Below are 25,805 nucleotides of genomic sequence, written 5' to 3' on the forward strand. Positions count from 1 at the left end.
AAGGCTTGGATGCAGACCACGTTTTCCCCTTTAGCTCACTGCCTGCTTTAACCAGAGCTGAGCAAGCTGTTGACTCTGTGCTGTGAAACCTCAGCGAGCCCAGCAAGGAGCTGGAGTGATGCAGGAAGCCAGACCAAGGAGGCTGCTCCCCGGCCAGCGTTTCACTTATCTGTCATACAGTGATGTTCAAAAGACCAGGAGCTCCTATGTGTGACCCTACGTCTCTTCTAGTGGCCCGATCTGCAAGTGAAATCAACCTGTCCCTGGTAGTTTTGGTGAAATGGTGGCGGCTTGAAACACCAGGCTGCAAATGGGTCCTTTCCCTGTGCAAGTGAGCGTGAGTGGATGGTTTTTTTCTCCTACATACATGCAGGTCTGTTTTTGTGATAAAACATAAGAAACAGTCACAGAATCACAGATGGATGAGGTTGGAAGGCACCTTCAGACGTCACCTGGTCCAACCCTTCTGTTTGTGCAGGGCTAGACAGCAGGGTGCCCAGGACCACGTCCAGAGGGCTTTTGAACATCTCCAAGGAGGGAGGCCCCACAGCCTCTCTGGGCAGCCCGGGCCAGTGCTATTTCCCAGATTTCCTTCCTTCCTTCCTTCCTTCCTTCCTTCCTTCCTTCCTTCCTTCCTTCCTTCCTTCCTTCCTTCCTTCCTTCCTTCCTTCCTTCCTTCCTTCCTTCCTTCCTTCCTTCCTTTCCCTCTTTCCCTCTTTCCCTCTTTCCCTCTTTCCCTCTTTCCCTCTTTCCCTCTTGTAAGCTTGCACTCTGGAGATCTAGGAGATGCTTCAGGGAGAGAACAGAGATTCTCAAGGTGTTTGAGGGGAGGAATCCTGCCCTTTTCTTGCTGATGATGAAATTGCCCAGTATCTGGAGATTTTCAGCTGTTTCGCAGGAAGGTTTGTCTCTGCATGGGGCAGGAGAAGGGGCAGTAGGTGCATGAGGCTGCTGCAGCTCTCTCCCTGCCTCTGTCCAGGGAGCACCAGCCACCTGGGGACTCCTCTGCAGGCACCAAGACCCCCCTGCACTCATCAGCCAGGCACAGCAAAAGGGTCTTTCCACGTTAAATAATTAGGGATAGAAAACTAGGATTTATTTATGTAGCACACGTAGGTTTCTACTGTCTGGCTGTCTCAGGACACAGGTTCTCCTGTTCTTTCTCTCCCCTTCCACCTATCTTCTCCTCTCCTCCTCTCTGTCCTGCCCTGTCACTGCCCAAATTACAACAAATTGCTGCCCAAATTAGACAAATTACTCTCCCTAGCAGGAATCAGGTCTGGCTGGCTCTCCCTTGGCCAGCAGGACTGTCCTCGGCAGCTGCGAGCCAGCCGGGGTTGTGCCACTTGGGTGACCTCCAGCGCCCCGACTCACTGCGAGGTGACCACATCCCTCCCGGGGCCACTCTCTGGGATGACAGCAGAGCTCAGCTGCTCCATCGTGCTTCGTCCAACACCGACGTGAGCTCCAGACCCATTTCTGCTTCCTTCCCCTCCGCTTTTGGCTTTCAGGGTTTGGAGATGGGCGCGGGCCCTCCAAAAGGGATATTAGATGGATGCTGTCACGCCCGGCACGGCGCTTGCCACCCGCCCTGCTTGGAAAAGGCTGGAGGAATGTTTTTCTCCACCCATCTAGTGTTGCTTCTGCATGACTCAGGAGTGACTGACCTTGCCTGAAATACGGACGCCTTGCAGGCAAGTGTTCCCCTTCCAGAAGCCAGCAGCCACCGCAGGAGATGTGCTGCCTCCCACTGGGTGCAGGCCCTGTCATCCCCCCTGGCACCCGCCTCGGCTCCTGGAGGAGCATCAGGCACTGGGAGCAGGTTCTGAGAGGCACACGGTGTTGTTCCTCCCCTTTCACTCCAAAACACTCCTTTTAAAAGCAGATTATGGCCTCTTGGGCCAAAGGCTGTTACCGTGGGTTATATGTGGGTCAAGTCTCTCCTCGGTCCCTTGCAGGCCGCATTCAAATTCTTCATTTTGGGTTGAGTCTATGTGTCAGATGAAGTTTAAAAGGCACTGCTGTAAAAGTTCACCCCGATTTTCTTCTTGTAATGTACACCCTAGGTTTTCCTTCTCTATTTCTGCTCACAGCCCTTGCTGGAGGTCAAGCATCTAAACCCAGCCCTGTTTCTGAGCACATAGGACGTAGTGGGAGGAAGGAAAGGTTTCACCTCCGTACTGAATCTGGTGCAAGTGTGGGTTGCAGCCCAAAGGGTGGGTCCCCTCTCTCCATCCTTCACATCTCCCCTCCGGGCCCTTGGGTCAGAGCCAGCCACTCCATGGGCACATGGTGCCTCAGGCCTTGTTGTGCTGGGCTGTTTTTCTCTGCTTGCCAATTTCTTCGACAGGCCTGGGAACCCTGTGGAGGTCCTAGGTTGGTCTTACAAGGGGAAAAGCAGACATATGGGGCTGCTCCTCACCTCTTGCTTGCTTGCCAGTGACCCATGGGTACATCCCATCAATGCCAGGTGAATGTAGGCCCATGCTAGGGGTATTTTTCTCTCCCTTTAAAAAAAATTGTTTTAAATAACCCCATCTGAAACTATGATGAAGTTAAGAGCTAACCGCACTGTGAACCATCTAAATTACAAATATTTAAACATCTGAAGCTGTTTCTAAGTGAAGTGAAACCACAGGAGCAACAGAAATCACAGGCTGTGACTTTACGACCCGAGACACATAACGAGATCAGGCAGAGCAGAGTTTTCACAGGGAAGAGAAAAGTTCCCCTCCTCCAGCACCACAAACTCACATGGAGCTTTATCCTTGACTAGGACACAAATGCAGACACTGAAGAAGATGAAGAACTCAATTTCTTCTTCTTCTTCAGTCTGTGGAGGGAGAGGATGGATCAGGAGGCTGATCTCCACCACTACTGAAGCAGTGAGGAGCCAAGCAAGTGCTACCAGGTCGATCCAGTTCGTTGCTCCCTCATTTACGTATGTGGCTTAGGCTTAAATACATGAACATTTTGATACTATCAATCAGGTGGAAAACAAACAAAAAAAAGTAGCATAGTTACTGCAGCTTCATGCATGCTTCTTTTTAGCTGTTGTTTTTAAAAAACATGGTCAGAAATTTGTATGCCTTGGACTCTGAAGCATCATGAAGAGGGGAAAAAAGCTTTCCAGACCTTTCCAGAAGCCCAGCTTTTAAATGCCCCAGCTGGAACCAGTTACTGATTTTGCGAGATTTTTGCAAAACTTAGAAACCAGAGGTCCAACACCTGCCCTTCAGCTGTAATGACACTCCAACAAGTAGGTTCTTCAAGGTCTTCAGGGTCTTTGAGGACATGCTGAACCAAGCAGAAACAAACACTCATGGTGAATAATATGAACTCTGGACTGAATTTTAAAAGAATGATACTACAATATTTTAAAATGATGAAGTTGCTCAAAAAGTGCCTGGGAAATAGCTCCCGTTCCTACCAGTGAAGTGCTTTTGGGTAAGAAAGGTCAAAAGGCAAAGCACTGAGGAGACACATACTTAACCAAACACCATGCCAGCTTTCAGGACAGAGACCCTGATTCACCCAGGTCAAACAGTCACCTATTTTTTTCCTTTGCCTTCCCTAGATGTGATATTTTTAAGAAGACAGCTACAGCTATGGGAAGTATTCAAAATACATCAATAAGACACCAAACTTTCTCAAAGCTGATTTCAGAGAAGACATCACACACGATTATTCTCTTCTTTGCCTTATGGCATTTTAATCCTTATCTTGACTTGTGTTAGATTTTTTAAAACTTATCCTGCAACCGGAAGGGCCAGAAACTTCCCTTATAAAAGGGGAAATTTCACCTAATGCGGTCTCCAAATGGACTTTCATGATCTATGAATGAAAGCTGGCATTCGGGAGCTGGCCACCGAATGAAAGGAAGCAAACCAACCTTGTGACAACACAGCTCCAAACCCGACAACCTGGAGCTCAGGAGGGACAAAATGGAAAGGCACTCCTTCTCCTGCTGTGATCAGGACTGAGCACAGTGCTTACGGCTGCAAAGCAAAGCGCTGGCGAGCCAGGACAACCAAAGAGTAGAACAAGCTGTGCCGGGCTCGGCTTGAAAACCCCAACCCCAGCTGTTGAAAAGACTTCACAGCTCTTTCCAGGACTGGAAACGCAAAATGAACTTCCACAAGACCTGCTCTATGCATTTCTTTCTAATATGACCATGACATAACCCATCAGCCTCAAGTAATTACCTTACCAGAGGAAAGATACTTGTCCACCTGCAAATATAGAGCCTCAAAAATCTCTTTGATGGGAGAGATCTGTGCTGGGGAATGGGGAAAGCTGGCCTGCTGATGGAAGACTCAGTGGTAAAATAATTGTTTTTTACTGTTTCTTTCTTTTTTTTTTTTTTTTTTTTTCAGGCTGTCCTACAGAGCAGCTGACAAATCTGCCCCGTCTGTGATTTTTATGTGGTGCTACAAAATTAGAAAGTTGTTATTCAATGAACATGAAATTACTGAAGAACAGAAACTAAAGTGCCGTGAATAGCTCTGTGCTTTCTGACACCACAAAGAGGAGGCTGTTCTGCTGGGAGGTGCCAGGCCAGGGAACACGGCTTTCCTTTGTTCGTGTACGGTTATGCTGCAGCTGGAGTACTTTGAGCACGACTCCCCGATTTGCTTGTGCTTCTAATTTGGGATGAAATGGAAATAGTGATGGGATGTGAGCGGGGGCTGGGAGACGGATGAGTCCTTCAACCTGCTGGGCTCAATGGGGTGATGCTCTTCTGGGGAAAGAAGTATGGTAAAGGCCAGGCCTGCAAATAAAGGTTGGGAGGTGGAAATTATGATCTCCTTGAAGAGTTATGTTGCTATATTGTCTCAGGAGGGACAAAGAAATCCCAGTTCTTTCTCTCAAGAGGCACAGCTCAGTCTCCCACTATGCTTGTCACCAGTACCAGAGGGTTTCGCTTCAGTCACTGTGGCAGCTGATGTCCCCAGGCAGCCACGTGGTCGTCTACTGCTCTTGCAAACAGTGCTTTAGTGCCCTGTGGCAGTGTTTTAGTGCCCTGTTTGGGCCATCTGGCTCAAGATGCAGGTAAGGAAGCTGGTGGGTTAGTGCTGAGCCTGGCTGAGACTCCTCCATGGTTGTATCCCCAACATCAGGAAGGGCAAAGCATGGGCAACATTGCTGGATATAACTTCCCGAAGGCATCACCTAAGAAATGATGGCCAAACAACCCAAACACACAGGAGCCACCACTCAGCTCTCCTCCATGTCTCCTCTCTCTTCCATACCCCGTCTGTCCATCTCCCCTCTTCCCAGCCACCCGTGTCCCTGTTTAAGCACGGAGGCCAAGCACGGTGGGCCCTGATCGCACAGCACAAACCATCCCCATGCTTTGTGTGAGATGGCTGGGGGCTGACCTTCAAAAGAGCCCCAAATGTTTTTAATAAGGGATTATGTGTTGGGCCTGCAGGCTTTTGTCTTGCATATCACAGTGCTGGATAACTGCATGAGAGCTGCCTGTAAACGGGAACCTGATTGAATTTACTGAAGGACTCATAAGAGCAGGGCTGCCTCTTTTGGTGTTATCATGGGTGAGCTGCTACAGCAAATCTTATTCCTTAAACCAGGCCACAGAGATCACGCTGAAATGCTTTCAGTGATTTTTGTAAGATGGGCATGGTTTCCCTAACTAATGAACACATGGTGATGTCGGTAATCTGTTTTAGGTGTCTGCTAGCCTCTGTGCAGTGTGCTCTTTAATTGCTAGCTAATTGACAGCATTTAGTCTATGAACAATACAAGAACACATGAGAAGCCACGCTTGTGGAGCAGAGCTTGAGGACAGATGACGACAATGCAAGAGGCTGGGGCTCTGTTTCTTCAAGGAATGATCTGAAACAAAGAAAAAAGAAAAGCCCAAATCATCAGCTGAAGTCAGTAACTCAAGAAGGAGCTGGGCCAGTTTCCAAAGGTGAGGAAAAGCCATTAGCAGGATTTTTGGTTTTAAGATAATGAGAGATTGGGATTTCCTGGACTCACGGGGCTTAGAGAATGCGAGGAACATGGACATGGTGGCTCTCCCGTATGTCCTGGAGGAAGACCCCGATTCCTGGAGGAAGACCCAGACTCCGTGTCCTTTGCCAAGTGCCCACACAATTTTAGGGATACAAAATTCCTGCTGAAGGAGGTAGTAGGTGGGGTGCACCCCCAGCAAAGGGAAGGAAGGACGTGGTCCTGGACATGGTGGCCCTTCTTGACCAGGGGTGTTGGACCAGATGAGGTTGGACCCTTCCAACCTCAGCCATGCTGTGATTCTGTGAAGGACGAATCATGAGGCGATGTCTGGCAGTCTGCACGAAGAGCCTGGGGTTGCTTCCAAGGCTAGGGGGCTCAGGGGTATTTTTGTTATATTCTAGTATTCTTCCAGTTATCTGAACAAAGGAGGGAGGGAAGGGTCTGGTTCTTTTCATGGAAAAACAAAACAAAACAAACTGACAAAAGCACACACATGAACCAGACAGTGACTGTGGGAGCACAATGGGGTGTCTGCTCACAAACTGCAACTTATGGGTTTTTAATGCCCAACTCTGTATTTGGAGAGGCTGGAGAGAAATTTTTGATTTTTGAGTATTTTTCCCACAAAGTCATGCTATAAAAAGGTGAGGGAATGTATAAAAATGAGTCAGCCACTGATTGTGAGGGTCAAAGTCCTGGAGTGTGCTGGCACTGTGCTGAACAGCCAGCAGGACCTTGGATGAGAGAATAATCACCTTACTAAGTTTCTTATTTGTCTGTGTCCTTATTTGTCTGCATTTCTGCACATGGGGGCTGGTGAGAACCCTCCCAGATCTGAGTGCTACAATCCAAATGCCAGGAGCTAACACATTCACTCTGCCCTCCAGGACAGGGAAGACAGCCCATCATAATCCTCTGACGACTATCTCGTTTGCTTGTTTGTTTTTAATAGACATGCATAAATTACACATGGAATAAATTAACACAGCCCATCAGCCTAAATGCAGGGAGTCATCTTCAGGTGGGCATGCAGGACGGAGCTCCATCTTTCCTAGACGCTCGGTGCAGTTGGGTTGTGCTGGCATGTATGTAGCGTTGCATATGGCCACAGAAAGGTTCATGGGATGGCGGGATGTATCTTAGCTCGAAGTTCTCGCTGTAAGTAAATGCTCATTGGAAAGCTCTTGGCGTGCTTTATGGTAATCACCAAGGGATTGAATAAAAAATTAATACCAGCAATAAAATAGCTAAAGTCCCAGAAAAATAAGGTTAAAATGAACTCCCCGCTGGCTGTTTGTGATCCCTTGGTTTTACAGAAGGGGCCCCTGCCAGGGAAAAAAGAAGGGCTGGGGGCAAATTGCTTGTAGGGGAGCCATCGAATTTGGCCGCTGGTTAGGGACGCAGGTGATTCAGCACATTAGCTGGGCAGAAAGCTGGCAGCATTGATCATTGCTGCATAGAGGGAAGTGGAGATCCAGCCCTGGAAATCAGTCCCTTCTCATGTGGGTCCAGGTCCACCCAAATCTCCAGCGGTCAACAAAAATTTATGGGCCAAGTGAATGACACTCATCTAGTTTCCGGTGGAAACGTTAGCATTTCAAAAGGGATTTTTTTTTTTTCCTTCTTTTTTTCAAGCCATCAAATCTTGGGTTCCAGTTTTGAGGAAAAATGACTAAACTTTGACATTCACTGTTTTGCCAGAGAGAATTTCTCATATTCACACAACGCTTTTGGTAGAAGAAATTGTCCAGAGAGACAATGTGCCCTTTGTTCAGAGCAGCCAGTTAAGCTCAATAATGCTGCTTTCAGACTCCTCCACGGGGATGGAAAAAACTTGGTGACCTTTTGTTTTGCTGTCTGCTGCCGGGCTTCGTCTCCTTTTAGGTTGGGGTGGCAGACGGGATGCCCCTGAGCACCCTGTAGGGGTGAGTTTGATTTCTGTAGGATGTGCTGAGCAGGTTTATCCTACAACACTGCGAGATGTTATCCTAAAACTTGTGAGATGCTGCCTTGCAAGAGCCCTGGCCTGGAAGGCTGAGAGGCTGGGGAAGAGATGCTGGGTGGGATGTGGGGAGGCCAACAGCTTGTCCGGCCAGACACTGCCCAGAGCCACCCTCCACAGCACTCGAGAGGACTACCCAGAGCAAGCAGGGAGCTCTTTTAGGCTCTCTTTCAACCTGCACTTGGCACGTGTACTCTTGACCACTTGCTTTTGGTGGCCTTGTCCTTGCCTTTGCATCATTCCCCGCCTCTTTCTAGCCCACCCTCTCTCATTGATTTTGGCTCTCACTTATTTTATCAAAAACAGTTCTCCTCTCTTGCTTTCCCTCTTTGCTGCCTTTTTTTTTTTTTTTTTTTTTTTTTTTTTTTTTTCCCCAGAGAAGCGTAGAATCGCAGAATGGTTTGGGTTGGAAGGGACCCTAAAGACCATCTACTTCCAGCCCCCCTGCCATGGGCAGGGACACCTCCCACCAGACCAGGTTGCCCAAAGCCCCATCCAGCCTGGCCTTGAGCACCTCCAGGGATGGGGCATCCACAGCTTCTCTGGGCAGCCTGTGCCAGGGCCTCACCACCCTCTGAGAGAAGAATTTCCTCCTAACATTTAATCTAAACCTTTCCTCTTTTAGCTTAAAACCATAACTCCTTGTCCTATCACTACACTTCTAAAAAAGAGTCTTCCTTCATCTTGCTTATAAGTCCCCTTTAAGTAATAAAAAGCTGAAACATGGCCTTAAATCAAGCCATAATAATTGATGCTTCCTTTTTTTCTTTTTTTTTTTTTTCAGCTAACAAATCCCACTCCCAAGGCAACGTACTTGACATGAGTATGACCACAGCTCAAGAGGAAGGATGCTTCTAAAAACCACACACAAACAACAGTTTGTGTAAAGGGTTTATTAACAGGCGTGATGTGCAGAGGATGCAAATGTCTTCTCAAAAGTCTCATGTGAAGTCTTGTTGTATGGGCTTAGACATTAGTGTAATGACTTGCTGTAGCTGCTCAGTGTATGTTACAGCTTTGCTTTAGCAAATTGCTTGCAAAGTCCTCCAGCTTTTAGCCACAGCATACGGATGGTGCTGAGCACGGGTCTCATTCAGGAGACTCGCATATACAGGTGACTGAGATTTAGCTTGTGTATAAACTGTCCACTCACCTATCGCTCCTGATCTGATGGAAAGATGAGGCACCAAAGAGAAAGGATGATTGCAGGGAAACAAAACAAAACAAAACCAACTAACCAGCCAAACAAAAAGGCTAATAGGTTTTGACCTGTTTTCAGTAAGTTAGATCACAAGAACCATTCAAGAACTTTGTAAATCACCCAGCTGCAATTTATTTATCTTGTGATTCTAAGTGTTGGATTAACTACATTAAATGTCAGTTCTAAGTGGTATCTTGGCCACTGCCAGTACCTGGCTCTCCTCTAGCTGAATAATTTTGTCCAGTCATTTGTACGTGGATGAAAGCTTGCAGGTGATCTCATAATGAAAACATGGAGGAGAAAGGACGGCTGTTTATGTTTTCATTTCCTTGTATGTTTCCTTACATTGTAAAACTGATTGAACAGAAGTGTCAGAGAAACGGGGCGGGCGGGGAGGACTGCGGCAGCTGCAGCTTTAGCGCCGTTTGGCTCAGCCTTGCACGTTACCCCCTTGTTGCTGAAGGGATGCAGCAAGGCCCTGGGGCCTGTCCCCTTGCTGTGACACCGAGTTTCAGCCTTCCCCTTTCCCCCTCACAGCAGCGGGAGGAACAGGGCAGGGGCTGCGGGCAGAGGGTGGGATTCACAGAGCCATTTCAGATTAATTCTGCCTCCAAATATTTATTGGAGCAGGACAGGCGCATTCCTCGCTGCAGGATGCTGCTCCGTACAGCACCGCACAGCTTCTGCAAAAACCGGTATGTGCGCATCACTGCCCCTGCCCAATTGCGTTTCTCCAAAAAAACAAAAGCTTATTTGTAACCCTCAGTTTGGAAACCTTAGTCGGTGACCTGAGGATGTAAAACCAAGCCGAGCTGAAATGCAGACGATGGTACAGGCTGCATGGAATGTAACTGAGTCACGATAACAAGAAAAATAGCCACGACACCACTCCGCGGATCACGCTCCCATATAACATTTTCCTAACCAAGTAAAGCTTTTTTTGGACCTTTCCCAAACCAGTGTCTGCATGTAATATTGTCATTTTGCTCAGAGAGCTCATCCAGAGAAGTCAACGTAAAATACTCATTTAATGATTTTTGAATTGGAAAGGCTGTTGCCAAGAACGGGTTTTGTATTGAGACATGTTATATAAAAAGGACTATTTTATTTTTATTTTTTATTTATTCATTTCATTATTTTATCTTTTGTATTTGTGCATTGCATTTATAAGTAGTCAGTGAATGTTTCAGTAAGAGGATGCAGGGACTTCAAAATTTTGGCTTGCACTAGAAGGCACTAACTTGTAAGCTTTCAAAAAGGGGGAAAATAATGGTATTCAGGGAACATGCTTCTTTTAGTCCAGTCCCCCGCCACTGTTTGTCTGTCGATGTTAACAAGCCTCAATTCATCCTGAACACGTGCCTGGGGTAAGGGAGGAATTTATTTTCTGCCTTTTACTCATGAGGATGCTTAAGCCTTGCCTGGCTTTGCACTGCTCAGCCTGTCCTAAGAAAAACTTCATGTAGTGGCTGGGGAATTTGGCATTAAAATTTGAGATGTTTTTTACATTTCCAATTATCACTGTACTTACTGTGATTATTTTTTTTCTTGCATAGGATCTTCCACAGGTGTAGTGTGGACAACACAATTTTTCTGCATGAAGCCTATGCCAGATGTTCAGAATAAAAATGATGCTCTGAATAAGGTTGGTTTTTTTTTTTAATATATTTACATATGCTTTTTTATCTTGTCAAAAGTTGGAGAACAGACAGTCCTGACAAATAAATCATTCAAATTCTATGCTCTCCTGGCCTTTGAAAAAAACACCAACCCATCATCTACATCTCGAAGAATGCTGAATCTGTTCTTCAAATCTTCCCACACAGATTTCCCAGACAATGCATTGGACTTTAAAACGTTTTATTCAGTGACGATGGTGTTCACGTTGTCACAACAATCTCAAGAGCAAGAAGACTTTATCTGAGTTAGGCAATTAGTTATTTATTTTGGTGACACTGTAGACTCTACTTTTTTAATGTGTTTGAAGACTGAGCAGTACTGATAACCCTTTAATGCTTGTAATACCAGAGCGTAACTTAGCTTCTCCTTTTTCCCAGACTTGCTGGTACAGGACAGATACTGCAGGCCGGGCTGCAGCAGTATGCATGCTGAGAAATCAGCCACTGCGAAAATTGCATTTATGCAGCAACTTTGCAACATGACCTTCTAAAACAGTCTGCTTCTGAACCAGTGCACAGCTGATGACAAAGGGAGACCTTTTCTGTTTTAAAGGTTAAAATGCCTGGTGTAAAGCCCAGGTCCTACGAGTTGAAATCCTTCTCCCACTGACAGGTTTGCTTTCAAAAAGCCTATTTACTAGGGGAATCTCTTTAGTACAAACTGCACATCACACAGTTACATGGAGAGGTGTTTTGAACAACATTTCTTTAATAGCACAGTCCCCTAAGTTATTGGACATATTTTAGTTCAGCCAATATGGGAGTGTCTTGCCTTCACTGAACTATTCCAAAATGCTCAAATACTTTTGCATTGACAGCTATCCTTCACTGACTGTAAGGTCCACGGCATTGGTCCAGGGTTGAAGACTGGAACTTCCCTCGTGTGATGCTCAGGGACTGCTGGACACCCATTGCATTGGAGAAGATGTCTTTGACATGTGTGAGGTGCTTCTGCACGCTGAGTGCCATCAGCATACTTCACCCAGAGAATGACAGGGAGAAGTGTTTCCTAAAAGGTTCATTGCAAGGCTGGGAAAGCTCGTCTGCTCTCCCCAGATGCTGGCAGAAAGGACTGTAAATGATAACATGCACTCTTTTCTTTTTTTCTTTTTTAAAGTGCCTTAAAAAGCTGACGTCAACATAGACATGTTTGCTCCAGAAGCAGAATTAGCAAAGAACTGAACAACTTCCATCATACGTACAGCAGACAAACTGAAGAGCTTTACCTATTTACACTAAAACGGTTTTAAATGCACTAATTACACCCCCAGCCTTTTCTAATATAGGGCTTCTGTACAGCAATCACACTTTGGAATCAGCTTTCCAGATTCGATACATGGTTAGGAATTTTATTTTTATTTTTCAATAAATATCTTGTACATTCTCATTTTCTGTAGGAATGTTATTCGTTAATAAATTATTAATGTGCAATAGCCAATGCAGCACAATTACTTTTTTTTTTTTTTTTGGCTGTTATCCAAACAATTTCAATAATTGTTTTGTAATAATTAAAAAAATAAATTCTTAACATTTTAGGTGACGAAAAATCGGCAGTCTTGCATCTCTTATCTGTACTCCCAGTTGGGCATCTTGTTTTTTAATTTTATATTATTATTATTTGTATATATATATGTTTTAATCCAGTATCCATTGTGTGTTTGTTTGCTTGAATATTGCATCTATTTGATCGGCAATTAGGACCTTTATTCTTAACTTTATCATGTTAATGGCTAAGCTCTATCATGACATTCAGAATTGTGTTTGACGCCTGATGTCTGTAAGGAAAACCAGTGGGAAAAATAAAAAAAAAAAAGTGACTGCTGGAGCCCAAGGTTCCTAGTCCCTCCCCACACTTCTGCTAACACCATTTTCCCATGTAGGACCATCAGGCTGCATGTTCTTAAATGGTGAATGTGCTTTGCTCTGCCTGAAATAAACCTACCTGGGCTTTATATTATATATAAATATATATACATAAATTATTTTCTTTCACCTTCATTAAATAGTAATCCTAAATGGCTGTGTCCTGTTATCAAATTACTATTTAGTGAGAACATGTTAGGTATATAAACAGAACTAGACAAAAATTTGCATTATACGAGGTAGTTAAAATTGTTAATATGACTAGAGCTGCTCATGAAGGCATTAGTGATGGGTCAGGACCCACTCAGACTGACGGCTCTGGTCGTTTGCTCAGCCTCTTCATAGAATCAGATGAGTGCAGAAGTGCTGTAACAAACAGTGAGAGGGACGGAAAAACATCTTCATACGCTGGCAAAGGAAACGAGAGTGGTACACAACATGGGTGCCTGCACTGCCATGCAATGAGCATATTCACTAGCGCCATGCTGCTACTAAGTATTTTAGTAAAGAACAAATAAATGCACATTTAGCTTAATGGTTGAGTCACCATCCCCGGAGGCCTTCAAGAAACGTGTGGATGTAGAACTAAGTAGCGTGCTTTAGTGGTGGACTTCAGTACTAGGTTAAAGGTTGGACTAGATGGTCTTAGAGGTCTTTTCCAACCTGAATGATTCCGTGACGCTACATTAAAAAGCTTTGCTAAGTTTCAGGGACATGAAAGAACAGTGTCGGCTGGACGTTTTTGTAAGCTGAGAGGTGAAATAACGCTGTCAGTCCTTGAGGGACGGCAAAAAGCCCAGGTGCTGGTGGGATTTCTGTGCGCAGCCATGGGCACTGGAGCAGGTGAGAGATGCATGGTCCAGGGAAAACTTCCCAGTGCTTTGGAACAATGCAGAGAGCTGCTGCCAGGTCAAACACGGCCTGCAAGGAAGTGTTAACCAGTCCATTCATCAAAATGTACCAGGAACAGCTCTCCCACTGCCCCATCCACACTCCCTGCAGTGCCTGCCCTGTGGCTGCGGCCGTACCCTGTGAAACATGAACTGAAACACAACAGATGTGTCCTGAAGCAGAGAATAAAGCCAAACGGTGCAGAGGAGTGGCTTGAAATAGCGTGATGCTCGATGTGATTTACAGGGATGCCCAAACAAAGGGCTTAAAAATCAATTTAACTTACTGTAGAGCCTCTCTTAAATAACACTGTTCTTTTATGATAATGATACCATTATCATAGGATATGTAAATCTGGAGTGAGAGATTTTATCCACTCGAGTAATCTAGAAGGTGTCCTGTACGTTCGCTAATTAACTGTCATCAAATGCTTCCTTTCTGAAGAACTGCTGGCAGGAAAAGCAGAGGTGCTGAAGAGATTTCCATTATAAATACATTTATTAACAGAAGTCCTAATATGCTAATTCCTTATTGCATGTAGCATCTCATGGTGTGTTTACAGGACCAGGATATTTCTCTTTTGAAGCATGCTTCACCAAGTAGCCATGCCTGTGTGTACGTGGGTCTGTTTACGTGCATGAGCATACATTTGTCCCAGACAGGGATAACGCAGTGCTCCCCTCCCAGTCTCCTCCAAACAGGAATTGCATCTTTAACCTCTTTGTTTTCATGTACACAGTCATCATAACAATCCCAGCAAACCTTTGAAAAACGCCTTCCGTCCCCGCGTACCACGGAGAGGTTTGACGCCGGGCGGGCCATCAAAGCCAGGCGGTTATCTCGGCGGCCCTCTGGGGACAGCTGCTCCACGGGATTTCGGCAGGACGTGCCATTACACCAGCTCAAAGCCTGCAGCTGTTTCAAAAAAGACATTGTGCCAACACCTGTGCCCCAGAAGCTCAAACAGATCCTAAAAGCAGGACATCTGGGGGGAACTTAAGGTAAAGGCTTTTGATGTCGCGATCCTGAACAACCCCTCCTTGGTTTAACAGAGGCAGAGCCTCTGGAAATGAAGGTGCATCTTCTGCGACTGGAAATTATATAGCGCCTGCTGTGCTGAACTGCTCGTGGCATTCAGACTTGAGTGCAAATTAATCAGGTTACGTGGTTAGGCTGCTTGCTGCAGGACACGCGTGGTAGGGAATGGCCATTAGAAACTGGACCCTTCAGAACACCAATGGCTGTATTTAACACAATCAAAGTAATTTGCCTCTTCTTTTCCCAAAAATACTGTTCACAGAGCAGTTTCAGCATCTGTAAGATTAAGAGAAAAATTAGAAATATTGAAACTCCTCCTTCATATTTTTTGAGTACTCTCCCTGACTTCATTCTAATCAGCTACCCTCAAATTAATATGAGCAGAGTACCAGAGGTGATGCACCCCCCAGCTTAGTTTAATCATAAATTCAAGTATTCCTGTGTTCCCAGTGCACTGCAAGATATCTGTTCTTTAGTATATGAAGAGGGATTATTGCCTCATGGGACAAGCCAAACACCAGGCAACACTATTATGTCTTTATAAATACCCTGGATATTAAAGGACTATATTCCAACATGTATGTCTTGATAAAATGAAAACAGATTTCTTTTTCCTTTATAAAAAATAACATATTTTCTCATGCCTAAATCTCTCCTCCACTTTCACCTCCAACAGACCCAAACAACACAGATCACGAAGGAGCTCTAGCAAAGTGCTAGTAACTATTTTGTCTCTCAATCAAAAAGGCACCTCCAGGTACTGAGGCCATCCCAGGGACTCTGGACAAAAGCAAAGCAGGGCTCCATCATTCGTCATGCAGAGGAGATGCTGTAGTCATCCCCTCCTTGGAAATCACAGACTCATAGAATGGTTTGGGTTGGAAGGGACCTTAAAGACCATCCAGTTCCAACCCCCCTGCCCTGAGCAGGGACACCTCCCACCAGACCAGGCTGCCCAAAGCCCCATCCAGCCTGGCCTTGAGCACCTCTAGGGATGGGGCAGCCACAGCCTCTCTGGGCAATGTTGGCTGGTGGGTTTTTAAGACTGTTTTGACCCTTTTCACAGGCAGAACTGCAACAACCACTTCCCCCCCCCCCTTCTTAACAGCCACTTTCTCCAGACCTGACAATGCTGAGCACCGTGCCTGATCAGATAATGAATGTTTACGTGTGACCGCCACTGTTTGCACACCGCTCCATTGTTCCCAGCCTCCAGTGGCGAAGCCCCAGTGTCCACCAGGACAAGAAAGCAACAGCAGAGGAAGGAAGGGTTTCCTGCCTGACAAAAGCAGACCTACTCAAATTAGAGACAAAGTTAACTACCCATTCAAACATATGCACACAGAACATTGAAACAGATTGTCTGGCTCTGCTTTGTATAATATTATCAAATCCCAGAGAACCATGTCAGTAAAACCATGTGAGATGATGCTGCGGTGCTGGCAACCCATCAGCCAGAGTAACGATCACAAAGTGTCCTTTATTTATTTGTCCCTCTGAAGAACATTCCCTCTGTAACCTTCCTGAGATTTACCTCAGCCCCACCGCAATTCTTTGAACACATGAAGTTGGTTGAGGGATTTTTGGTGTAATTGTACAGCACAGCTGCAGTGCAGATTTCGGTTGGTTTGCTGATTAGAGAACAGTTTGTATTTCATTAGTAGCTGTTTATCCTCGGCTTCAGGGTTCATATCTTCAGCAGGAGTGGATTTCTGCTTTGAATTCACGCACCGTGACGTCGGTGATGGCTAGGCACTTGACAGCATGGTCGATGTAAAGATCTGCTGCAAAATCTGGGGGATCTCTTTGGTATCCATGGCAATAAAAGACCGTCCTGCTGGCAGTGTCCTCTGCAGCCTGCGGAGCAGAAGGAGGGACAAGGCAGAATTACCATTTCCAATTACGTTTCCTACAGCAAGCTGGAGGTCCTTAAGAAAGGATGTTTTTACTTCTGAATACCTTGCAATACATGCCATTCGTGTTGCTGTCACTATGCAATTAAGGGCTTGGGAAAGCAGCAGTGGGAGGAAACACTGAAAGCAGTTAGGCCGCAGAGGTCCCTTCAGCAAGACAATCAAGGCTATTTCTGGAGATTTTTTTATTCACATCCTCTTTCTGACGTGCAAAAAATCCATTTTGATCAAGGTACTAATGTCCCAGCAAGGTATTAACGCATCTGTTTTTCTGATGGCAGCTAGATGTTTTCTCTGGAAAGGCAGATATTTACTTGCTCTAAATGTATCACCATGTTTTGACTGAACTCACAGCTCTTTCATTTCAACATGTTGAGCAACTCTAAATGTGCTCTTTGTATTTCCTCTTCTAGACCACAGCAGATTAGATATACAGATATTTTTCTACAAATATTAGCCTGACACATTTTTATTCACAGCTTAACCTCCCTTTAAAAATAGCCAAACAAGATGTATTTCACTAAATCCACCTCCCTCGTGTCCAGCCAGCAGGCTTGGAAGTTATTTTCTCACTGCTTTTTAGGCAAGTTTTATTTTATGCTCCGCACCGTTTCTCCAGCGTTCAGCTGCACTTTTAAAGTGGGTTTTTAAAAAGCTGCTACGAAGAATTCCCTTCTCCTTCCCCCAGAGCAGCTACAGGAAGGCTTTGTCTAATTCTGCACTTACACATACAGAGAAAGGCAGCTCAGTGACAGCATTGTGTGCATGTCCCATACCCACTGAACTAGGCAATTATAACATCTCTTCTTACACAGCAGGATATGGTCAATGCTTTGCCTTTTTTTTTTTTTTTTCTCCTTTTTTATACTCCTAGCAGACTAAAGAGGACATTCTGTAATTACGGTCTTTCAGAGTGGATTCTTTTTTAATGCGTACTACAGCTCTGATGCACAGACCTGCAGACAGGACTAACGCTGCCTGTGCTGCTGTATCTTTCAAACCTTTTCTGATCAAACCTACATACCAGGGGCCAACACCCTCTGGGCCTCGCCTCATCCTGCTCTAGTCAGAGATGTGAACAGAAGCAGAAAAGGCACTGTCAATATTTGTGGCTGTAACAGCTTTCTGTTGTGTGTGCTGGTCCTCAGCAGATGCAGAACATCACCTGAGACAGAATTTCCTTATTTTCCCCTGTGCCCTAGCAGTTTAAAGTACAATTATATAGCACCACTAAAAGCAGGCATATTGGCTCATACCCTCCAAAGAATTTAGGTCTCTAACGCAAGGGGAGGATCTGTGTCAAATTTTTGGCAGTTTTAAAGACCATAAATCTCCAGCTTCTTTGCTTTTATGCCTTAAGCCCACACGTTTTCAAACCATATACTGGGCACTAGCAAAGGAATTGCGTCTCTGTCATGATTACATGGTGGTATTACATATGTGGACAGCACGTGTCCTGCAGTGGGAGGACAGACTCAGTTGCTCCCTTAAGGTGCTCAGAATACTTTGAATTAGCTGGCTGCAAGGGAAGTTTGCAGAGATCCATGAACCAATCTCCTCCCCGACACAAGTTAAAGCTACTGCTACTCTCTAGTAGATCAAAACCTTAGTGGAGAACACCAGCACGGGCAACTATACCTAACTTCATTGTATTAGAAGCATCATAGCTGGCAGGGAGCCCTGGAGGCCATCTGGGCCAACCCCCTGCTCAAGCAGGGACCCCCCAAAGCAGGGTGCCCCAGCACCACGTCCAGGTCGCTTTTGAAGGTCTCCAAGGCAGGAGACTCCACAACCTCCGTGGTCAACCCAGGCCAGTGCTCCACACAGTAAAGAAGTGCTTCCTGCATAGTTTTTTTTGTTTCTTTTCCCCAGCATAGTTTAGCTTTATGATGAATGGAACCAAAGTTATTTTAGGGATATAACTTATACTTACCTATCTGCCTGGTCTCCTAAGGATCCTATAAATATGGCAAAAGCATTGACTTGAGCATTGGTGGTCAGGACCTGGGCAAACCTTGACGGTTTAATACCATATCGCTCAAGATTTGCGTCACTCAAGACGATAACAAAATATTCATCAGCCTCTTCCTTGGCGATTTCTCGAATGGCATGCTCTGTCCCTTCCAAGGTATGATCGCCACTCATGCAGAACTGAGCATGGGCATGCATGACCTGTGTGCACAACGTAACCAAATGTAAATATGTAAGATGACTTTATGAATAAACACTTATTTTGGCTGGCGCTGGAGGGAGTAAGTATTAATTTATGCTGTATTAGGGGATGCATCTCCAGAAATGTGGACAGTGCTCCAGATAGCACAGAAGATGCAGCTTTTTATATATAATATGTTGTATCATAAGACACGCATGAGTTGTTAAAAACACAAACAAAACCACCCATGGACAGAATTACAGAATTAGACGGGTCCCTAAGGAAGGTAAAATACTTTGATCAGCTGCAGTTTGAGTAGTAGCTACACTGCTATATATTTAAGAAAGAAAAGAGGGCTTCGTTTCCTAACACTGCGACCAGCTCCCACCTGTTTATAATTTGCACTAGACTTCCAAGTCCTAACAGTGTCACGGTTGGTATCAAATACCTGACTCAGATAGTGGCAGCAAGTTTTAAAAATGTTGAAACATTTTCTTTGAGCTTTTATAAAATAAATACGCTGCCTGCATTGATGAGGTTGTTTCCTGTGCATAAGGTGGGGAAATTTAGACATTAGAAAATCCAGTCCTTCTAAACCAAATCTTTTAAAAATACTTTTTGAAGGAAGATCAAATACACAGTTCTAATGCATCAAACTGCCAAACAGGTAAATCCTGCAATATACCCGATTTTTTTTGCATCCTATTGCAGTAAAATTTTGATGAATACAGTCATTTTTCAATTGTGATTAAACATGTTTCCAGGCTAGCATTGATGCAATTTCTCACTGCTACGGTGATGTACTAATTCTCGAAGGTACAAGGCCAAATTAATGATCTAGGATCCCTCTACAGTTTATATCAGCCACTTACATGCTAATATTCTGATCATGTTATTTAGGTAGAACTGCATATATCACTGTATAATGTCTGGAAATTCCTATACCCTTTGACATGCAGACAAAATGACATGACACAGCTGTCCAGAAAAAGGCATATCTAGCATATCTCTATTATTTTGGCACTATATCTAGCCTCTATTATTTTTGGTCTCTGAAAGGCTCTGTTTCAGCTTTATGCAAACACACCTATTTTGCTTCCTTGTCTCTCTTATATTTCATTCTTCTAATGCTTTGCAGTCATAAAACCCTTAATTATCCATCATCACTTATCAGTAGGATTTACCTTAAGAATCTCTAATCTTTGCTTATTGTTCTTGGGAACTCTGTCACTCCCAACCAGGGCGATGTTGAAGCCATCTCCTGAATGTCCAACAATATCATACTGCAAGAAAGAAAATTTATCAGTCATCTGTTAGTCATACGTGGTCCGCGGGTCACAATGACAGGAGAAAGATCAAAGGCAATTTGCTTTCAACAAGAAAACCCAAATGCTGCCCACTGCATACATTTATGAGCTGCTTAAGGGAACCACTTGAGATTTCTCACTGACATGAAAACATTGGAGAGAATCACTAACTAATGAAATTAAAGAACAGTTACTTATTTCTATGGCCTGTTTTTCACCTCACCCCACCAATTGCAGAGCGGTGATGCATAAGATCAAGACCTTGCCCTCTCACATTGTCCACTTACTTTTTTTAAAGTAGTAATTTTCTTTCTCTTGAGTCTGACAAACAAAAAGTGCATTGTTTGAGAGTAGCTTCAATGCCTGATGAAGTGTTTTTGTGACCTCATTCTGCTCTGAAAAAAAGTACTACAAGCCTTCTTTTTTTTTTTGTAAATCAGCATTCCTTGTATTTGTGCATTAACAGATCAAAACCATTGTCAAAAGTATGTGGAGAAGTGAATTCCAAGAGTCTCTGTACATTTTTGAAGAAGGCAGTGAGCACAGCATTCCCTTGTAGAAGATGCAGCAAAAATGACATGTAGAGATGTATTAGTTCAAGTATCTCGTTGAACAAATAAGGTAATAGTTGAAGGCTTTTGTTTTATGTGAGAGCTGCATGAAAACCAAGACAAGCCAAGTTACAGCAAGGTCCTGACCTGACCTTTGTGTTGTGGATATGGCAATCACCCCAGGGAGAATTCACCAGCAGGACAAGAGAGTATTTAAGAGTTGTCTACACCAAGTGATAGAGCATTGCCTGGATCCTGAGCCACCAAATCCCCAGTGTACTCCAGCTCGTATGACCTGCCCCTGGAGTGCTGCATGAACATGCCTTTATTTCCCCTGACTAGCTGGCACACAACTGTCTCTAGCAGACAGGGAGCCCTTATGCAATATTTTGCCTTTCTGTTACCTTTTATTCATGTAGTGCCTGGAGGTCCCTAATTCCGACATTATCATATGGCAAAAGGTGGGTCTCGTCCTCAAAGTCTTTCTGTCTTTTCTTTCTTATTGAAGAACACTTTATTTGGTACAAGTTGCGTTGTGGAGGTTGAAGAAATGGCATTCTTTATCAACACAGCCCTTTTTATTCATTTTCATGATGCCAATTTACTTATTAAGGGTAAAAGAAAGCTATAGCAGCTGGAACATTCCTAAATGTGACACCTCTGCAGAAGAGCAAATGTGCCACATATAGGTTATTTCACCCAGGTTCACACTTTTATGACTGCCTCACATAACCCAGACTTTCTTCCTCTGGGAAATCTTCACATAATCTTGTCTCCGTGTACTCTAATATCATTTTGCTCTGTTGGCTTTTCCACCTCCTATTCTCTCAGCTCTTCCATGTCTTGTGTTTGCTACTCAGCAATAAGTGAAACCTTTCTGTCTTTCTCTTCAAAACCTGCTTCTGCTCATATAGCCTTTCCTCACCGTTAAGTCCTCAAACTCTCTCTTTCCTGATGAATATTTACCTGGTATTTCTGTTGTCCCCAAACAGTTATCTTTGTCAGAGAAAAGACATAGCAAATGAAAACACACACATTTTGAGAATAATGTTGAGGTTACATTCAGCATACTTTGGGATTATTACAGGATGAAATCAAGAACTTGAACACACAGAGCGTGCATGTATATTGTCTTAAAAACGAGACGTTATTCAAATCAGAGGAACTAAATAAAGCAGTGGCTTAATGGAGCAGAAAACATACAGCACTAACGTGGTTCTTATATAATGACAACAGCGTCCACAGATCTTCAGGATAGGCTCTTAATTACAAAACCCTGCATGTCCTTTGCTGAGCAGTTTTGTATCCCCTTTAAAATCAACAACCTAATTATAGAAAGCAAAACGCTGTCATTCTCCTGTGTAAAAAGAAGCCTGAATGCTCCGTAAGAGTTCCTTCACAGCATTTTGTGGACCTCTTCCCCAAGGTATCAGCCCTGTCAGACAGACTTCATGGGAACAGGACACGTTTTGCTATTTGGGAATACCACTTTGGTCCTTGGTGCACCATAATAGCGGGCAAACCTTTCATCTCAAAAAGGCTGGGTTTAAACTCAGCTTGACAGTCTGTGTGGATGGCTATAACTCCTAGTTCAATCACCATGGATTTAGACCCCCCTTGAATTACTGCACAAGCTGGGGCAGGAACACAGGAACGCTGGCTTGGATTGATTTAAGTCAGCATAGGACTGGCAGCCTTTTTTTTTTTTTATTTTTATTTTTTTTTTACAAAATAGCTTGCAAGCTTAGGCTCTCAGGACAAATCCAGCAGCAAAATATTTGTTTGCTACAGTGCAGCCTTAATTGAATTAATATATTATTGTGGTACACAGAAGCTTGTTTTCCAGCAGCCTCAGGTACACTGAGACAAGAACTGCTCTAATCAGAGCTTTGAGTACACATGTAAACACGTTGTCTCCCCAAATAGCATCATTTTGCTGTTTTCTTTCCTTACAGGCTAAAACAATCCCTATTCCACTGTTACATTTTGCACGAAATGGATCACTGCTACTGCTTAAAATGGATAAAATGGAAGACTTTGTCTTCTGCAGCTGCCGTACTGAAAGGTTTTAATTTCTGAAGGCATTTAAAAAAAGCTGAAAGAAGATGTACGCTGAATGTAAAAGTCAGTGTGAATTAGACAGGCCTCTACTGGAGGGCTAGATCTTTATAAATGCATCTCTTCTTTGGACAACACTGAACATCTCTTATAATTCATTTCCAGTTTATTATTTAAAAGAAACTGTTCTGCCAAGCATGTGAAAATTTTTTTTCTTTTCCTGAATTAACAGTAATAAGGTAATTAAAAGTAATAAGGTATTCAGTAATAACAGTAATAAGTAATTAACTCCATAAGTAAATTATCCAAATGGAGAATGCTGAAATTGGCATAAAAAATGTGCATTATGCCTTTAATATTGTTATAAGTAAAATTTCAGACTCTTCCTACTAGTTACATAATATGCCATTTATTGAACCACTTACAATTTTTAAAGGCTTCATAAAATTGCTGTTGTATAATTTACTGGACATGCCTCCTAAATCTGCCATCATGTGCGCAAATGACAGTAATTAGGGATGATATAAAACCATATGGTTTATGTGACAGACATAATACTACCTCTGCTAAAACAAAGAATAAACTGCCCTTCTGCACATTTTCAAATAACTGACACGTGCAATAAGGTGTACAAAAGATGCAAGAACTTCAACCCTGCAAAACAACTTGCTTATTATAACTTACATACATACAGGTTATGCAGCCACACATTTGAAGGGGTCAGGTGCATGTGTAGGGTCATAGTTAACCTCCATCATTAGGATGAGACTGAGAATGTGGCTTCTATTATCTCAGTCACTCCCACCTCCCACTCTTTTCTTTACTACTTCAGAAGAAGCATGGATGAGATGACATTGGAGGAGGGGTTTGAAACATGGCTGTTAATTTAAATGGGTTTCCTGACTGTGGAATGAGCCTCCCATTTCCCCCTTGACAAGGAATGATGCACTGCCTGCACTTACGGGAAATGGAAGCAGGCAGGTTGTTCTGCATAAGCATAAAAAGCTAACGAATACCTGCTGGCACTGTTTTAACCTTCTATGAAGAACAACATCATTACCTGCTTGGTACAGCCACATACCCAACATTTAGCTCTTCTGTAAAAGAGGAAAGGAGAAGGTACTCTCCACCTTCTTTCCCTACTAAAAAGACCAATCATCATCAGTGGTACCCAAAGGATACCACACATGCGGAGAGTTCAGCTGGCAGGATAAATCAACCATGAAAAAACCCACCCAATTCTTTCATAACATTATTTAGCAGAGAAGTAAACCAGGTACGAGCAGAAAGGTGATCCTGAGCGAAGGCCAAAAATTGGTTTCCAAAGCTTGCACTGTGCTTTGATAGTAAAAGTGAACATTACCATGCAAATCCCCTTTGAATGTTTTACTCAACAAGCCTGAAGGTCCCCCAGATTCAACACTTGCTATGCAAGAAACCCCTCAAATTTGCAGCACATATTGCTATGACTCTTGCAAATGGGGCTACAACAGAAACTGATAGCAGGCATATCTAAAGGCCAGAAAAATCTATTTTTATAAAACCACCCTCAGAAAGCATTTGACACTGTCAAAGCATTTGACACTGCCCTGCACGACATCCTTGCCTCTAAATTTGAGAGACATGGATTTGATGGCTGGACCACTTGGTGGGTAAGGAGTTCACCATATGGTTGCACTCAAAGAGTTGCGGTCAACAGCTCAATGTCCAAGTGGAGATCAGAGATGTGTAGTGTTCCTCAGGGGTCGGTATTGGGACTGGCATTATTTAACATCTTTGCTGGTGACATGGACAGTGGGATTGAGTGCACCATCACCAAGTTTGCTGACGACACCAAGCTGAGTGATGTGGTGGACACACTGGAGGTAAGGGATGCCATCCAGAGGGATCTGGGCAGGCTTGAGAGGTGGGCCTGTGCAAACCTCGTGAGTTCAACAAGGCCATGTGCAAGGTGCTGCACCTGGCCTGGGGCAAACCCAAGCACAAACACAGTCTGGGCACAGAATGGATTGAGAGCAGCCCTGAGGAGAAGGACCTGGGGGTGTTGGCTGATGAGAAGCTCAACATGAGCCAGCAATGTGCGTTTGCAGCCAAGGAACCAACCATATCTTTGGCTGCATCAAAACAAGTGTGGCCAGCAGGTAGAAGGAGGTGATTCTCCCCCTCTACTCTGCTCTTGTGAGACCCCACTTGGAGTGCTGCATCCAGCTCTGGGGCCCCAGCACAGGAAGGACACAGACTTGCTGGAGTGAGTCCAGAGGAGGGCACGAGGATGATCAAAGGGCTGGAGCACCTCTCCTACAAAGACAGGCTGAGGGAGTTGGGGTTGTTTAGCCTGGAGAAGAGAAGGCTCCAGCGAGACCTTACAGCAGCCTTCCAGTGCCTAAAGGGGGCCTACAGGAAAGCTGGGGACAGACTCTTTGTCAGGGAGTGTAGGGATAGGATGAGGGGGAATGGCTTCAAACTAAAATAAGGTAGATTTAGATTAGATATGAGGAAGAAATTCTTTACTGTGAAGGTGGTGAGGCACTGGCACAGGCTGCCCAGAGAAGCTGTGGATGCCCCATCCCTGGAGGTGTTCAAGGCCAGGCTGGATGGGGCTTTGAGCAACCTGGTCTGGTGGGAGGTGTTTCTGCCCATGGCGCAGGGGGGGGGGGTTGGAATTAGATGGTCTTTCAGGTCTCTCTTCCAAACCATTCTATGATTCTATGAAGTCTTGTATTTTAGAGCGGGATATTTTAGAAACGCTGTTTATTTTTATCAAAGGAATGACTCAAGGAGTCTGTTGGCACATACCCGGGAGACTTCAGATATGAGAGGACTGTGTCACATAGGTTAAAAAGAGATACTTTAGCCTAATCACTGGATCATGTTAAGACTATAGTTCAAACCCAATAAATGGTTCTGTTGGTTCTCATTTTCGGTGTTCCATGAAATATAAGGCCACGTCTTGTTTGCTGTCCTAGTCATTTCTAGGGAGACATAATACTTGTGTAGATACTATGATTTGAGTGAATCAAATCCCAATGAGGCATCAAAGAGAGAGATGGAAGAAGAAAAATACTTTTTTCCCCTTGTGCAAATGCAGCTCTGTAGTTGAGAGAGCTCATGCTGGATCTGGCCTGCCTTGAATCAAAGTGCTATTACTGGCCCACGAAAGTCCTCTCTCTA

The 25,805-nt window shown here is 44.2% G+C and overlaps 1 protein-coding gene across 2 annotated transcripts in view; it reads right to left on the reverse strand.

Annotated features, from left to right (window-relative positions):
• Positions 1-11,955: 11,955 nt before the first annotated feature.
• Positions 11,956-25,805, reverse strand: part of VWA8 (von Willebrand factor A domain containing 8) — a 197,553-nt gene continuing 183,703 nt past the window's right edge. For both annotated transcript variants that reach the window (XM_048047696.2, XM_066988216.1), the window contains exons 43-45: positions 19,903-20,001; positions 18,500-18,738; positions 11,956-16,510 (exon numbers count right to left, since the gene is read on the reverse strand). In XM_048047696.2, coding sequence (XP_047903653.2) covers positions 16,402-16,510; positions 18,500-18,738; positions 19,903-20,001 — 447 coding nt within the window. In that variant the 3' untranslated portion in view covers positions 11,956-16,401. The remainder of the gene's footprint in view (positions 16,511-18,499; positions 18,739-19,902; positions 20,002-25,805) is intronic.

The sequence above is a fragment of the Anser cygnoides genome, chromosome 1 (assembly GCF_040182565.1).
Source record: "Anser cygnoides isolate HZ-2024a breed goose chromosome 1, Taihu_goose_T2T_genome, whole genome shotgun sequence".
In the NCBI taxonomy this organism is placed as follows: domain Eukaryota; kingdom Metazoa; phylum Chordata; class Aves; order Anseriformes; family Anatidae; genus Anser; species Anser cygnoides.